Source organism: Salminus brasiliensis, chromosome 18 (genome assembly GCF_030463535.1).
Source record: "Salminus brasiliensis chromosome 18, fSalBra1.hap2, whole genome shotgun sequence".
Lineage (NCBI taxonomy): Eukaryota > Metazoa > Chordata > Actinopteri > Characiformes > Bryconidae > Salminus > Salminus brasiliensis.
Genome location: NC_132895.1, coordinates 15,003,730 through 15,021,730, shown reverse-complemented (window position 1 = coordinate 15,021,730; position 18,001 = coordinate 15,003,730). Strand labels below are relative to the sequence as shown.

Genomic DNA, 18,001 nt, shown 5'->3' with positions numbered 1-18,001 from the left:
GTAAATGGCTTGAGAGAGTTTTATGTCTGCTTCCTTAATGACTACAGTCAGTCTGTTTCAGGCACTCGTAGTCCCCCCACCACCTCCTTCTCTGTCTTTTTCACACTAAACACACACACACACACACACACACACACACACTACTGTTTCTGCGGCAAATTAAAAGCACAGCTGGTTGAAGAGAACTGAGGGCAAAAGGGAGCTGCCACAGTTCACCCATAGGAGATTGTGCGTGTGTGTGTGTCCGTGTGTGCATGTGCACACGTCCATTTCATAAACTTGGGTCACTTCTGGTTGTCTGGTTGTCCAGAAAATACAGCTTGGTAATAATGGCAGAAGTTCACAGCTCCTCTCTTTGGCTTTTTCACATTAGGCAGCCAGAAGCATTCCACCTGTGTCCTGCATTGCACTGCACATCAGAATCCCAAATGTCAAGTTTTAATACTGATGCCAAATCAGTTGTATCACAATATTTAATACCAAATGATACTATGATAAAAATGATATATTTAAAAATATATATTGTGTCTATCTGGTGTGTGTATGTGTGTGTAAATATAAACACACACCTCCATAAGCCTGTGTAACTCTGACAGTAGGCTAAATCATTGTGGCCATAACAAAACTTCAGAAAGTTCATTCATAAGAATAGAATAGACCATTCTTCTTCTTCTTCAACTTCTTAATTTCTAAAATTGTGGCTTTTTAAATCTGGCTGTTGTTCTTTACATTGTGTCTACACTTCATCATGATTGGACAGATAAAAAAGCTCCAGAATGACTTTTTCCATGACCGCAACAATATGTTTAAATAATAAGATTTTTGAAGTACGTTTGGGCCATTTCTGTCCTGTCAGTTCATTATTAAATGTTCTCACAAAGGACATCTTCTGGTTTTAAGATGGTTCACAAAAACTATATATAAAAAAAAAAACAACAAAAAAAACACAAATGAACCAGGTCATGATCTGATTTCTTCTCTCAATCAGTTTCTAATCACTAGCCAGAAGGCGCAGATAAAGGACGATGAGTACACAAAGGCCTGGTAGTAAAGGGTCTCCTTACAGTATCCCAGTACAGCAGTACACACTAACCCCTGACTCCCAAAGGTGCGCGGACCCCTAGCTTTTCCCAGGCGCCCCCAACCCCCCCAAAGTGTTTTTTTTTTTTTTTTTTTTTTTTCTCCTCTCCCCCAGTACTTGCTCACTCGCCCGCCTGCCTTTTGAAGTGCCCTTTATCCTGGGAGGCGTTTACAGGCCTTTTTAATTACTTACAGCTTGCCAAAGGGCTTTGCTGCTTCATTCTTCCCTTTGTTTGTTGGGTCTCCACAATCCCCATCTAGAAGACAGCCATCAGGATTTTGGACGCTTTGCAAGTTTTTTTTGTTTTGTTTGTTTTTTTCTGTTTTTTTCTGTTTTTTTTAACTCTCCTATTCTTTTGTTTGTTTTCTGGATTTTTTTCTCTCACTCGCTCTCTGCTCAGTGTCTAAAATGGTTTTCCATCAGTTTATTCTCACTGAGGTTAGACCACACTTCCTTGCTTTAGAAATCTGGCCACTACGCTTATAACTGCCAACTCGCATGCATAACAAACACCTAACTCGCAGCGGCCTGGTTTGGGATGTTGATAAGCACGATTCGATACAAAGCAACGGCTTTGCAGGACTTTGTCAGATGACGTGGACAATTGGTCGATTTGGCTCAGTTGGAACGTAACCAACCCGAGGTTCCTATACCCAATGTTCTTTCAGGCTAAAAGCTAAGCGTTTATTATGTGATTTACGATGTCCAATAAATACACAGCCATGCATGTTGTAACCATATGTTATGAAATGATCATTCTTCACCCTTTTTCCCCTTTAAACATAAATAGAAACAGGAGAAGGTTTCCTCATTCTTGCGAAGGTTCTCGTTAAATGTGTATACTTTTGGCACAGAGGTGCAAACAATGAGCTAATTACTACCCTGGAAACAATTACCAAATGCTGTAAGCATGCTAATAAAAACTAATTCAGCTCACCACTTGTAACACATCTCCAGCATTCTTACTTTGAGCGGCCGGTTGCTCCACTGCAGTTCACTTAAGCGGGGGGGGGCATCCATAAAACAATAAACTAGCTTACCTGCCACGGCTCAGTCTCATGCTCTTTATGGGTGGGCAGCCACTTAGCTTTTAACCAACCTGAGTTTGGTAATCCTCGTGTTGACTTTGGATGTGTCTTGCTGGCTTATCTGTGTGAGGATGCAACGGGTCTGATGATTAGCTCGGTTAAAGATTCAGATAGCCCGCTCTTTGTTGTCCACCCTGAGAAAGGCACACATGAACGTTCACTGGTTCATGCTAATCCCGTTGCGGGTCAGGGGGGTCAATCTGGAATGCTAATTGCGGCCATCATAATTACCTCCAAACCCTTGGATAGGTTAGCGTGCGCGTAGTGGTGCCGGATTTGCTGTGTGCTGCGGATTAACTCTGCAACATGTTACTGAGAAACTCAAACAAGAGCCAGATTTTACTCTTCCTGTACCCAAGCCGGACCCAGTCTGGCTGGTCATCTGTGCCAGCGGCGCAGAGATTGTATAATTAAGAGAACAAATGTTTCACTTTCCGTCCAGAGAGAGAGAGAGAGAGAGAGAGAGAGAGAAAGAAAGAGAGAGGTCGGCCCTCAGTCTGAAACGATGCCTGGAGGGCCTTAAGGCGGTCCGCCCCGCGAGTTGAGTAAATGCGCACTATCTCAGGGCTCGCAGGGCATCTATATGTTTCTGTTCAGATAAAGAGCTCCTTCATTCCTGCTAAGGGACTACATGAATGAACAATAGCACTTTAAAACCTTGTGTGCCGTTGAGAATTTTAACAGGACGACTCCTGTGTGGCACTGAGTAAATGACTTCCTACTGCTCTGAAGGGTGTCTGCTGAAACGGCCTTAAAAGCGCTCTTGGACGCCTGCGTTATGAATTAATAGCCTTTTTGTCATTATTTACGCCTTCTTCCAACCGGTAGCTAGCTTTAATCTGTCTGTCTTGACTGTTTACTGCCACACAGTGCACCATTTTGTCCTCCAATTCCCTCCTGCTCTGTTAAACAGTGAGCTGTGGAGGGCTTCTCACGTCCCATTTGCAAGGTGAAATTACACTGTTCTGTCTTTGGCGTTTATCCCCCTAATCAAATCATGTACATTGCGTACTTGGTGGTGGGGGGAAGGTGGTGGATTCGAGTGCCGTGTCTTTGTGCGAGTTAAATAAATGGAGTTGGCTGTGCAGTAGTCGCTGATGTTGTTTTGCCCTGCCTCTCTCCACAGGAAGCTGCACAGCGGAATGAAGACCTACGGCTGCGAGCTGTGCGGCAAGCGCTTCCTAGACAGCCTACGCCTGAGGATGCACTTGCTGTCTCACTCAGGTAATACTCACCCGCTCACATCTGTAGGGGCCTGCCTCCGCGTCTGTACATCCATAGCCAAATATAGCTCTGGCTGGCTGCAAACATGGCTAGAAATAGCATACCACCAGGAGAGAGAGAGGGGACATATTTTGTGGCGATGACACAAAGGAAGACTGTACATAAATAGTGGCAGTAGACAAAGCAGCCCAGACCAGATCGGAGCTCCTTTAAATCGTTAGCATGTCTGTGAAATCCATTCACGAGTCCACCCGATAGCGAACGCTGGAAATGGCTACTGAGGAGACAGTGTGCCAGCAGCAGTGTGCTAACACTTATTGCATTACTAGCCTAACAGCCATGTAATTCAACACACACACACACAGGCTATTGATTCAGCTAACCTGCCTAAATCATGGGGGGCTTATTTGCACTGTTGGGTTTTTACTGGAGTTGGAGCTTCTTTTTATGGGGGACTGAAGTCCTCTCCTGGAGTCCGAAGTGAATCTGGTTTATATGGAGTGTGTAGACTCTGCGGGACTTCCCTCATCTCTGCAACACGGCTAGATCTACCTTAAAGAAATGGTGTAACTCTGTTCCATTGATCAGATTTTCTAGCCTGTTCCACGTAGGGCAGACTTGGACCCATGGTAATAAGCGGCACTTTAGTGAAGTAATTGATTCTCTAGCGGTAATTAGGAATGTAGATCAGATTAGATTTGCAAGAAAAGAGGGGGGAAAACCCTCAGACTTTCCATTCCGAACAAGGAAAAGTCACCTTTCTCCATAACAATGGAATATTTTTGATGTCGATATCTCAATAGAGTGAGAGAGGATTGACTTTTTCGCACGGGTGTTTGAGGCCAAGTTGAGTGGGGAGATGAATGGCATTTCATGCTGGGCCGCCCGATTCAATTCATGCACAACTCAGCATGAGAAAAGCTGCTGTAAGAAAATATCTAATGTTTATTTTAGAGGCCGCTCTAATCCCAAGATGTATGTTCAATAACAGACTCCGCGGAGATATTGTAGCACCATTGCACTTGTGATGGCTACCCACCGCGCATGTGCTCTGCGGTGACATTTATGAGAGCCGCTCGCTAATAAAGACAAGGGAACAGTGTGTTGACTTTCTCATCTACTGTTCCATGCTGGCCCTCAGTCAACACGCTCTTACTAGCACAAAACGTATACTTCATGACATTATGGTAAGACTTTGTAATCCAGAAAGCCGTATGGGAGGTAGGATTGCGCAGTTTGGATAAAACGAGTGGGGGATAATCCCAAGCTCAGGCGCTGGGTATTTTTTATATATTTCTGATTTTTTTTTTATTCATTTATTTTTTTTTTATTATTCTATTTTTTGGTCTGCATGCAGGCCGGTAGAACACTTCAAAAAAGCTCATTCCTTAGCCCAGCTTGTGCTGTGGTCTACCGAGAGATGGCCTTAGCACCTTCGGCCCATTTCAGGTGCAGACGGAAACGCATTTGAACCATTTTAGAGCGCTCGAGGCAGGAGTCTGGTCCACTCTCCCCCTTTCTTTTTCTCCTTCTCACTCTCTCCAAATCACTGAGGGACTTCTTCTCTCCACACCCCTCAAATCAGGCGGTCTCAGTGAGACAGGCTATGAGGAGGCTTCAGCGTGGGACTACATCAGTGACTCCAGTCCTGGAGAATCACTGTGCAGTCTTAGCTTTTCTCTGCCTCTAGATTTACTGATTAGTTCATTATCAAACACAGCGCTCTCTGAATTGGGTGTGTCGGGAGTAAGGGCTTGACCAATAGGAACATTTTAAGGACAGATGTTAAAAACAGAAGATCTCATTTTAATTTGTGAAACAATTAAGCTAATCTTAGTTAAACAGTGTTTTACAGACTAATATGATTGGCAGTAAAGTATAACTGTGAATTGTTAAACTGTTGGTTTCTTACATGTCAGATTATTAAAGAGCGCAAACTCCCAAAACGAATAATATAATTATTCTAGCGCTGGGGAGCATTTTGTTATTATTTATTAATGTATAAAATAGGCCTGTCATGATAATTATGCTATGCTAACTTATCATACACTATGGACATAACCTCGATCACTTTTGCTGACCTCGATATTGTCCATTGTTTTTTTTTGTTTGTTTGTTTGTTTTTTATGAAAATGAAAATGTTACGTAAGGCTAATAGATGTGTTTATTAAATTTTTTTTTTAATGTTTTAAACTTTGGACAGCCAATACGAATTGCCACTAAAATCTTCCAAACTATTGTTTATTAAAAGTTAATTGCTCTTTAAAGGTAACGATTTTGCATTGTATATTTGAATCATTTCAGTCGCATAAGAGAGTCTTATTATGACTAATTTATCGCTATTATTTCTAGGACACTATATCATCCAAAAATAAACTTTAGAACCACTAACTTAAAATCCCTGCATCACCGGAACGTTTAAATCACCCAACTGATATGACCTGTGACCTGATAGAGGTCATAGTTAAGGGAGAAAATACTTGTGGTAGCCAGTGGGTCCACAGGACTGGACTGTATGTCTGCTGAAAGTACAGTAGCACATGGCTGAAGTGTTTACGGAGCATCTCCGCGTTTCCCACCTCCCTGGAAGTTCCATTCTGAACGCTGTGCCAAGAACCGAATCTGTAATCACACCGGTTGTGATGATAATGATCACGACAATGATGACAGCTTTGTTTTGAGAGAAGCTGGGAAAACTACTCATAATTCCGTAAGATGTTCACCGAGGGAACAGCCACAGACAGTTTCCCCCCTCAACAGTTGTAATAACTGAGTGTTGCAGGCAGCGTATTTTTAGTGCATCAAAAAAAAAAAAAGAAAGAAAGAAAAGGAGGGTGGGGAGGGAGGTTTGACGTTCGTCTGCTAGTTGACACACAACGCTAACCTGATTTTTTGTTTGTAGCAGCTTGGCTCAGGAGAGCTTCACTCTTGTGTAATGCTCAAGCTTTTCAGTGGAAGCACTTTTATAGACGCAGACAGTGGCAGAGAAGCAAGAGACTGAGCAACGCTCTTTGATTTTTTTTTTCTTTTTTTTTTTCTTTTCTCCTCCATCTCAAACTTTCTGTTTTTATCCTTCCTGTTTTGAGAGCAGTTTGATTTTTATCAGCGCTCACAACGGTGACACTGCCTTATCCCTCCACCACCTCCTCCCTCTGCTCTCTCCTGGCTGCAGAAAGGCCGAGAAGGTGGTGGGGAATGATATTAGGCATGCGGTGTGTATTGTGGTGTGCCATTTCAGAGCCGTCCCACAGCCCTTCCTCCCATCTACCCCCACCCCCATCCTCTCGGCTGGTGCACGCTGTCTCTATGTTTGTTTTATTGTAGACTTGGCAGGGCGCCAGCCTGGGCCGCCTGCCACAGTCGAGGGTACAGTATGTACAGTGAGTCTTGTGCCAGTTTTTTTTCCCCCTTTCTCTCCAGTGTTTGTCTTTTTTTTTTTCTTTTTTTAATCTTTTATTTAATCATTGTCTGACAGCGGTGGTTGTTGTGGTGGTACGGGAGCCTGCGTGTGCCCCGTGTTCTGAAGGTGGAGGGCGGATGATGTCTGGCACAGACCGTGCAGTGGGGGGGTTGGAGGGGGGGAAGGGGGGTTATAAACCGGACTTTTATTTTCACGTGGGCGTAAGAGCTTTATTGTTGGATGCATCCTGTATGTCGTCGCTGTCTGGGAAATAATGCAAGAATTTGTAAAAAAACAACAACAATTAATTCTTGCTATGGATTTGTACTTCTTTGTTTTTGTAGATACTAACCTAATCTTTTAGTTCTACTTAAGGGGCAATTTTTGCCTGTTCTGACTGAAATCTAGGGGCACTTTACACTAACATATTTACTTAATTAAAGTTCTAACTAGCACTTGATTTAAGAAAGTTAGTCACTAAAATTGTATTTTATGTATTGTCACTGTCGCACAAAAAAAGAATTGCTGTTTTTCACTTTTTGACATAATCTGAATCTGGTATTTGTCCTTTACATGCTTCCAAAATTGCATGATGAATGGACCAATAGAAATACTTTAGAAAATTGAAAAGGAGTTACATTGACTTCCATTAAAATTCAAGGAGGTTTTTTTCCTTCTCCTGTAAAGTAGTTTTTTTGTGTGACCAAGACAATATAGGGACTAAAATATAAAAGATGGGAAAGTTATTGTCTTATTTTGTATCAAACACTGACTTACAATCTAGGTTATATCACAGTCTACATAATTAAAGCTCTTTTATGTATTTGTGAGTTTGAATGGAACCCTAACCACCTGTGAAGCTGCATAATTATTCCATAGTACGTATTGAATACTGAAGTCTTCTGATTAATGACTAAGAGATAAGCCTAAAGTTTAAGAGGTTAACTAGTCAGATCTCTGTAGGGACAGTAACAAACTATTATAGGAATAAACACACTGGTATCTCTTCATAACTAAATCGGTTGAAAAGTGCTATGAAAAGCAGCGCTGAGGGACACATTCATTTATAGGTTATATAAAGTTCAAGTAAGCTTTTAGTGTTTTAGTCGGTGGGGTTGATGCTTGACCCATATCAGAAATGCTGCAGTTCAGTGGTGCCTGGCACCACGAGCAGAAAGCCTAGGGTGGCAAGGAGAGGCATCCACGCCGAGGGCCCGATAATGGAATGGCGTGTGCTCGTGTTTTCTCCTCAGGTTAAGGTCAACATGGTGCATGAGCTGCTGGGTACAGAGACAGCGCAGCGCTGAAGTGAAAGGGAGAGAGAGAGAAAAAAAAAGTGACTCAGCCATTTGGAGCGTTGCTGGGCTATTAGTGTTATGTGAGCTCCCCTTGTGACTTCAAAGAGCGCACTAGAAGACTTGGGTCTCGTCGGCCTGGCCAAGAGACATATTTAGATCTGCCTCATCTTTTTTTTCTCCTCTTCTTTTTCTCAAGGAGGACAGGCTTGACAAAAGGCTTCTAGACATGTAACTCTTGCCATGATTTTAGCCTCTTTATTTTGTTTTCTCTTCCTGTTCCTGGAGGTCTTTATCCTCAGCTTTTTTATGAAGTGTTCATGGCTGTTGTCTCGCCTCTTCCCTTCTAAAAAAACAAGCCAAAAAAAAAAGCACACACACAACAAGCCTCCAGGAAAAACAGGAGGTCAACAACAGTGGGGTGACATAACCATCACCTGACATGAGAGCAGCAAAGCAAAATGGCCCTATTGCTTCCTCACCCACCTGTGCGCAGACAAGACGGGGCTGAATTGAACCATCCAGACACACACACAGACACGCGCTCTCGTGGGGCTGTGTGAACACTCTCATTAGCAGGCCAGAGTGCCTGGCCCAGGCTGATTAAGTCTGTGTGCTATTCTCCAGAGGGCCCAGTCGGTGGACCTCACTTGACTTCATTAGCTCAGTAGACTAGAGGTAGGGCTCAGACAGCAGGGTCCTGTTCATACCAGGTTACAGCAGATACCAGCACCTACAGCCCTGTTTACTGCAACCACTTTAGTCCTGCATTAGCAGTTAATGCTAGCATAGACTTTCTGAGCTGGAGTCGCTAAGAGAACTGGCCGGTAGCGGGACTGGCAGTACCCTTGTTAAAGCAGTGCTGTGTAGCACATATTTTTACCTATAAGCAACACCTGAATAGCAACTATGTAAAAGTGTGAAAAGCACAGTCATGAAGACCGGCAGAGTAATTCTAAGGTGTAAAGCTGAATTTTGACTGACGAAACTCACACAAGCGTCATAAGCACATATTAGTTTAAGAAATAAAAGCATTGAAGTGTAAATATATGCCCATTATACCTTCTTCTGAAGATCGCTGTTGTAGGACCATTCCAATATGATGCATTAACCTCTACTGCACAATCATGTACTTTCCTAATGTGGAGCGTAAATGCTTCAGCAGAGCTTTGGTATTGGATTGGTAGAGATAGATTTGGATCGGTTTGTCTCCGTTTAGGGCTCCGCCACCCATAGCAGCAGGGATGAGTTTGTGTGCTGTTGTGAGTCAGTAACTGTTGCTCTCATGTTGCTCACTAAGCAGACGGGCTGTGCTGCTTTTGATGCCACTGTATTAGCCTTTTTTTCTCAATTATAAGCGTGCCATTGTGGCCGTGGGCTGTTCTTTAGCTCCATTGTTGGCGTGTCATTATCTGTGTTGTGTAGGAGCATTTGTCTGCTCTGTCCACGTCAGTTTCCTGGTTCATGTCCTCAATCTTTAGTGCTCAGTGCTTGCAGAGGTGTGTGTGTGTGTGTGTGTGTGTGTGTGTGTGTGTGTGTGTGTGTGTGTGTGTGTGTGTGTGTGTGTGTGTGTGTGTGTGTAATGAAGAAAAAAGGCCCAGCTCGTCTGACCATGACATAATCTTAGCTTGACTGACCCTTGCTCTGTGTGTGTATGTATCAATATAAATGACCAGAGTATGAAGACATTGAAAAATCTGTGGCATGTGTACCCTCTTGCGCGCGCTCTCTCTCTCTCTCTCTCTTTTTCTGTTCTCGCTCTCTCTCTCTGTCTGTCTCTCTTTTTCTGTTCTCTCTCTCTCTCTCTGTCTGTCTCTCACGCTCTCTCTCTTTCTTCTCTCTCTCTCTCTCTCTCTCTCTCTCTCTCTCTCTCTCTCTCTCTCTCTCTCTCTCTCTCTCTCTCTGTCAGAGCCAGTGAGCGCTGGGCTCCCTCAGTCTGGCCGCTCGCCAGCTCTTCCCTCAGAGTGATGACATCATCGGCTGCCGGCAGGTCTGGATGTTCTGCCAGCATTCCAGAGCGTTTATGATCGCTCGCAGATGTGTGTCCAGGAACATACTGTACCCAAACCAGAAATTAATGAAACTTGACTGCTTTCCAAGCCACATATTCCAAAATAGAGAGCCTGCAAGTGGGACAAGGGGGGGCGTGGAAGGGGAGCTGAGAGAATGGGCTCTAAATAAAGAGGAGGGGGGATGAGGGGAAAAAAAAGTAGGAAAATGCCCTGGTGCTCCATGCTCTCATGTAAATTCTTTGGAGCAGCTGATAAAGCCCCCCTCCCTCCCTCCCTCTCTCTCTCTCTCTTTCACCCTCCCTCCATCTCACTCTCTCTTTCCTACTCTCTCCCCTCCCTCCCTACAGAGCATTAGCGGGGGATGACGGGCAGCATGGATAAATGGCCTGAGCTTCTGTTTGGCCGCATGCCCTAACTTCTCTCTGGTGGTTTAAACCCATAATACTTTCCCCTGACCTGTTGATGTACATTAAACCCTCATTTAAAACAACACTTGAATTATGTGGGGCATAAATCTCCTCCATTATAAGGTCCAGGAGAGATGATTAGGCGTCCGGGTAATGGCCCTGTAATTGTCCGGCGAGTTTGCTCCTCATCAGAAAGCTGAAAAGGAGTTTATTCCCGTGACGTCTCGGAGCGGGCAGCGCCATAAGCTGCACGGCCTCAGTCTCGGACTTGGGTCAGAAACGGGGGAGTGCTGTTCCCTGTACTAATGTTCGGATCTAACCACTGCCAGCATTGTGCAGACCCCTCATACTCTTGGGTGTATTGCTTCATGCTCTTATCTGCCTTTAATGAAGCCTCTAGACTGCCGCCCTGAGCCGAGAGAATGAGTGAGTGAGTTTACCTGAACCGTCTCTTTTGGTATTGAAAGCGTGCTCATTTGGTTGACTGTAGATATGAGGCATTACCTCATATAGAGAGATTTGCATTGTGATTCAGTGTATTATTATGATCACTTTGAATGTTCTTATCAGCTTAATCCTTTATCCAGATATTTTTAGGCAGAAAATGTCATTCCTGTCACATAATAGATGTTGAATAAATCACACTACAACCTGCGCCTCCCATAGAGAAAAAGAGCGGAACAAAAGCATGCTTTTTTCAGAGCCTTTTAAGATGTTTATTATTATTTTTCTTTTTTTTTATCTTAATATTGTTTGCGTTTCCGTGATTGCACAGCTAACATTTTCGATTAAAACATGGAATAAGCTGGAACTAGCCCGTAATACCCTGTAAAAGATCCTGATCTTATTCCTTTGTTGTTGGGTATTGCGGCTTTAAATCCCTTTGGTTGCTAAGTAGCAAGTGCCCCTGTGCTCTAATGGGCTGATTTGGTATTCAGCTCGATGCCGGGTCTTATTTTTGTATGCGAGACAAAGTGTTTTGATGGAGGGTGATTGCAGCAGCGTCTGGAGGCTGTTTGGGAGTTTTATGGTCTGTACAGTACACCGTGTGCCTTCTAAAACAGAACACAGGCAATTGAATTTTGGATTTGCTTCATCATTTTTCTCCTCTGAGCAGCCTTTGTCAAAAGGGGAACGTTGCTGGAAGGGCACAGATTAATTTGTTCTGCTGGAAATGAGAGCGATACAGCAGAACACACACACACACACACACACACACGTGTACACACACACACACACCACTCAGTCTGAAAAATAAAGCAAAAGACACACAGGCACAACTAGAAGAGGGAAGACATTTGTTACCTCTGTGCTGCTCCTTGCCGTCGGAAAGGGTGAAGAATTGAAATCATGCCCTTGATCTCAATGCTGGACATTGGTGGTGGTGGTGGTGGTGGTTGGGAGGGGTGGGGGTGGTATATAAAGAGCAGCCTGAATGTATTGTATGATCACAGGGCATTTTGGCGTGACACCTTTTGGTCATTTAAGGAAAAGAAAGAAAGGCTATTGACATTAGGTCCAGGTCCAGCTGCAGCAGCACACCCGTCCTTATCCTCTGAAGCGTCCCTTTATTGTTTTAGGAGGGTGCCAGACGCTGGACGAGGCCCCACCATGACAGTCCCTTTTAAAGCGTATCTTGGTTTTATATCAGTCAACATCACGGTAAATCTTTATTGCGCAGTAGCATCTATTTTCTGGTCGATGACCTGGTGTTGCTGAGCAGATGAACATAAAGGAGATTTAAATGGTTCTTTTGAACAATGCCGTAAACGAACCGCTTTTGGTTTCATGAAGAGCCATGTTTGAACAACCTTTGAACTGGTAGAGAACCTAGACATCGAGTGAAGGTACTGTAGACCTTTTAAAGTTTTTTCACACTCTCACAGCTGCATGACTCTGTTCACATTACCAGGATTTGTCTTTTCACAAATTTCGCAAATCCTGTCTTCAAATCTGATTTGAGTCACTTTACACCTGGTCCTAGATCGGACAGCTATCTGATTCATGGGTATGCTGCATGAATGTGACCGGATTTCACACATCGATTTGCACATACGCTTGCGCTTAGTGCTGTCGTCATCAGCCAGCACCGGCAGTGTGGCAAAAAAGCAGTGGAGGAGAGGGGAACAGCTGTGACAACAGTGGAAGGACGAAGAAGATGCACACAGGTTACTTACATTTATAAATGTGATCCGTCAAGATGGCTAAATCTGATTTGAACAAAAAACGGCTGTAACATAAGTGTATGCTATTACAAATTCTTTACATATAATCTTTGAATTGGTAGAGAACATCGAGTGAAGGTTTTTTAGACCATTTAAAGATTCTTCACACTCTTATCTCCCTCATCTCCCTTACAAACATGGTTCTTCATGGAACCAATTGTGGTTCTTCTATGGTATCGCTCAAAGAGCTAATTGTAGCCCCTTCATCTTTAAGAGTTCAGGGGTGGAACAGGTCAGTGGAACGAGTCCACCGGTGAATGTTATGTTTTGTGACTCATGCACACGACAGAGCATGCAAATTAATCAGGGTTTGCTCTTTTTAAAAACTAAAAAAAGGGCTGTCCTTCATTAGACTGGCCTCTCTCTGTTAATGCTCGTTTTTGGGGTGGCTCGGAGCCACGTTAATGAAGGCATTGTGGTGAGCGAGCTCCGCAGCCCTGCCAGATTTCTGCTGTTTCTTCCTCTGGCAGGCTGGCTGGAAAAAATGATGATTTGTTTGTTTATTGGGTTGCGTTTGTGTTCAAAGATCAAGGCTTTGATGGCAGCTGTAAGCCAGTGGTTGAAGCGCAGCCGTGTGGTGTGTTGTTGGTGCAGGCAGAGGGAGAAAGGGGGGGGGTGTGTGGAAGGGGGGAGGATTTTAAGGGGGGGAAATGGAAGGGGGGGGGTATGAGGGGAGGCTAAATTTAAATTGTAATTGGCCGACTTCCACAAGCTTGCGGGCATTTTAATGAGTCATAATAACTTCATTTAAAACCAGCTGAGCAGAAAATAGATTGGAGAGGAGCCTGTGGCCAGTATGGATTTGTTTTTTTGTCAGGCCCCGCTCCTTTCATCGGCGTAGGCCGGACCCTCTCTGCCAGGCGCGATGGGGCGCTGAATAGACGGCAGCGTTGCGTGGATTTATCATATCACTTTTCACCTCCCTTTCAGATCGCATTCGTACTCCGTACCGATTCATCCATTTAAGCCTGATGCGAGAGTGCACGCGAGAGCGGCGATACAAAGAGCTTTGTGTGCGCCAGTGTGATGTTTGTGTCTTGTGGAAAAGGCACTGGAGCCTGTCACAGAAATGTGTGTCGGTTATCGTTAATGAAACACCTGCTCCAGTACTGTAAGGGTTTATTTACACGGGCGGTCGGACAAGATTCGTGCTGAGATCCGATCGCTAGCTGATCCGAACTGCGAACAGCCTTGTCTAATCAGATCTGTTTGGTTTCAGCTCGGAGCTCCATTCAGGAACCAAAGCAGCCCATAATGAAACGTGTATAAACACACACAGCTGTGATCAGGCAAAGAAGAAGTAAACCTGGTTCTGATTGGACTGTGGGGCAGTCAAGTCCACACAATACTACACAATGCATCAGACTCCAAATCAGACATAATTTCAGAATAAAAGGAGCAATTGTCGACATCCTGTGATTACACCTCCTGCGCCCCCCACACACGCACAAATAACGCTGCAGTGTTGTGGATGTAATGATTTAACAGCATCTCCAGCATTAGTGTGATTATTAGGTTAGGATTAAGAGGGTCATCTGTAGCTGGAGCTTAAATAAGTGCAGGAATTTGTTGGCACCCACTGTGCCGGTTCAATTGAGTTTGAGTGAGCAGGCAGGCACACCTCTGGTGCCGCCCCTGCTGCTGCCGTTGAAGCCACCGCCGCTGCTGCTTCACGCACTGTGCTGCATGTTAAGAGGGCCTTTCCCGAGACTGAAATACGTCCACATGCGTGCACGTGCACAATAGCGTCGCAACGCTTCAGCACCGCCACCCGTCGAACAGCTCACCTGCCCTTTATCTGGGCACAGGCTTCTGAAGACCAAGCGTGTGTATTTGTGTGTGCCGTAGTGTGATAAATGCCTCCATCCCGCTTATCCCATTCACACACATCTGTTTCCGTCTGCCTCCCTCTCCTCCGCAGGGGCCGCCTTTATTCCAGACCCACACGTCTTTCTAGCCCTCCGCGTTTAGACGTGTACAACATGCATCTAGATTTGCTTCCCCGTCTTCTGAGCTGCGCGCCAGAGCAGTGGTGGTTTTAATTATGGATTTCATGTCTGATGGCTGCACACACGCGTGCGCGCGCACACACACACACACACACGCACACGCACACCACTGGCAGGATAAGCCAAACTGTCGGAGACACCCAGGAAATCCTGTTATTGCTCTCCGTGTTTGTGGGTCAGTTTCTACTAGACGCTCAGCAGTGTCACATACGTCCGTACACACACGCACGCTTGCGCGCACACGCACACGCTGGGCCAAATTGGAGGAAACATGATTTACTTTCCATGTAATGGCAATAAAAGTAAATGCTCTCGAAGGCCCGCTTTTTATTGCATTATGTAAGTTTGGACGATGGCTTTGGGAAACTTTTAGATCAATTTCTTAGCGCAGATTAAAAAGCTATGAATCCCATTTACGGTAGAGTTCCCTCGTGAAACGCTCTTTGAAACTTTTATATTTGGGATGAAGAGAGAACGAAGCGCTGAGCAAAGATCTGCCGACGGCGCTTTCATGTGAAAAGAAAGAGAGAGGGGAAAAAAAAGCAAAAGCAGGGGTAAGAAGAAAAAAAAAAAGATAAAAGCAGTCCCAAAGCCATCTGGAAGTAGCCAGGACACACAAGGGTTGCTTTTATGCTCCCCATTCCACTGGGAGGTGCAGCATGAAAAGCAGCCATGCATATTGTGTTATTACTGTTGCAGCCACATATATGGATCAGAATACTAATCTGGGTCTGGCTGAATGGTTCATAGTCCCGCCGAAAACACCGCTATTCTGCTTCCGTTCGACTAGCTGTAAAAGGCTCATTGGCAGAATGGACAATTAATGTTTAATAGACAGCCACTGACCAGTCATGCCTTTTTTTCCTGTCCCCTCTCTAAAACACTCCTACAGTCCTAGAGTAGCGGGAATGCAGTCGCAGGTAAACAAGTGAAGCCACCGTATTACATAACCCACTCTGAACCCTTGGCTAGCAGGGTTGCATGTTTATGCATACCAATTAAGCTTGTTTGTTGCAGTGTAAAGCACTGTACCGTCCAAACTGAAGTAAAGTATAATTAAGGTAGTCACAACCACCTTGATGAAATTGACACGTATTATAAACTCTCCTACTGGGTTCTGTTACAGTAAACACAGGTATTTGCATTTATACAGTGCTGTGTTGGTCTGAAAACACTACTGTATGTGTATGTATGTGGGTCAATGTGTTTGTTTAGCCATGTCCAAACCCCTTGTTAAGGAAGCACAGTTTTAAATGTAATAATCATTCAATACCCTGTTTATCTCATCAGGGTTTCATTATTCTAAATCCGGTCAGCTGATGCTGTTGCTGTTGCGGCTTCTGGTGGTGGTGGATTCGAACAAATGTATGCGATAGCTGGGGGCTTCAGAAAGAAATCTGCCATCAAACCTGTTCTTTTAGCTCAAAAATGTTTAGTCACCAGTGACCAGTTCTCCTAACTCACCTGTTTTAGTTGAATCTGTTTGGTCAATAATACATGGTTGAGTGGAGCCAGCTCAAAAGTGAGTAAAGGAGCTGCAGCTGAAACTGCTTAAAAATTTAACAAGATGTTTATTTTAGACAGTGGCGTGCAGAGCTCTTGTTAGGATTTGAGCGTATGATCTCACACCTGATGAGCAGCAGTTAGACTGTTGTGCCTCCCTCGACATAAAACACAGTTCTGAGTAAACTGACCGTTCTGTTCTTGGTTGGACACAGATAAGCACATGGGTTCACATCTCTAGAGTGGTGCAACTGTCAAACTGCCTGCTTGTCTAAAGACAGGAGATCATAAATTCAAACACCACAACATGGTCCTAACAGGCCTAATCTGCAACAGTAAAGGAATAACAGGAACAGACAGTAAACAAATAGACATCTGACCAAATATTTCAGCTGCTGATCATTTACTAATGTTTTGAGTTTGTTAAACTTGAACTGTACTGAGACAGAACTGCAAAACTTCAAAAGAGCTCTGTGATCAGTAAATGTATTTTATACAACTTTATATCTTGTTTATTGCTTTTCAAATTACTTAATTGTCAGAGTAATTAGTCAATTACTCATTTACATATATGTGATAATGGCATCACTAAATTAAAGTCCAGCTGAGGTTTGCTTTTGCTGGTCTGTAGCTGGTGCATATCTGTGAGATGTCAGCCAACGCTTATCCGTTTGAGTTGAATATTATAGGCCGTCCACATAACGACTGCACGTCTGGGAGAGGAAGGCCGTAAGGTTGGAATGTCTGTCAGGACATTGTAAAAACGGTTTAGTGAGGAAGTCTGAGGAGGTGTCACACTGTCCACATTTGTGAAGAAAGGACATTTTATGGAAGTGACTCCTTTTTCTGTCTCTCTCTCTACCTCATCCTCTCTCACAGGGACTGTCTTTCTCTTCCTCTTTACTTTTTTTTTTTTTTTTTTTTTTAAACTGTGGAAGGTTCTTGTACAAAAAAGCAAATGACTTAATGGAAATCGAGAGCTTAGAGGGTTACAAGGTGTCATTTGGCATTCTTTGCCAGTAAGCTTAAATTGGAAAGGAAATATTTCAATAAACTCATTTACTTTGTAAACCTGCATATCTGATGATTTTCTTTTAAGTCTGCAGGTGATTAACTTTTATGGATGTGCCTAATAGAGATGGGTAGGGCCAGAAAAAAAATAATCTGGAATCAAATGTTGAACAGCTATGTAAATCGCTGCACCTGAGAGCTGTTAAACTCTGTGTGTTTTAGGCAGTTCCTGTTGTTTTCATTTTTTCGGATTTCCTATTATCCACAGCTCCGCAGTGTGCTGCAGTTGTTTGACTTGGCTCTCTAACTCTATCTGGAGAAGCTCAGGCGTTCCTGGCATGGAGATTTTTTTCAGCATTGTGCTTAAGGTTTTCCCTTTTTGAGAAATGTGCTTTTTTTTGTGGGAAAAGTTTTTGGCCTCTCGCTGTCGCAGGCTTGTGATAACTACGGAAGCCAGAAATCAAACCTTTATAAATAATGGCTCCTACTGTGTTGCTGTGTCCTAGTTACTGTCCCATAGGTCATTGTGTCGCCTGTTGCCCCCCCTCCGCCCCCAGGCCTTCTGACCTCAGTCTTAATAAACCAAAGACTGCCTTTGACAACGTGTGACTTGAAAGCAGGAAATAATGGGCCCTAAACGCTAAATCTTTACAGGTTATTGACCTGTGGAGAGAGCACACGTACAGCAGCCTCTGCTAACAGGGCTCTGCCTTTGCCTGGCTCTGCCATTGGGCAGATGTCTGTGC

At 44.0% G+C, this 18,001-nt stretch overlaps 1 protein-coding gene across 1 annotated transcript in view; it reads left to right on the top strand.

The window, feature by feature from the left end:
• zbtb16a (zinc finger and BTB domain containing 16a) overlaps window positions 1-18,001 on the top strand; it is a 110,176-nt gene that overhangs the window by 41,894 nt on the left and 50,281 nt on the right. The window contains exon 4 of the mRNA XM_072661979.1: window positions 3,296-3,393. Coding sequence (XP_072518080.1) covers window positions 3,296-3,393 — 98 coding nt within the window. The remainder of the gene's footprint in view (window positions 1-3,295; window positions 3,394-18,001) is intronic.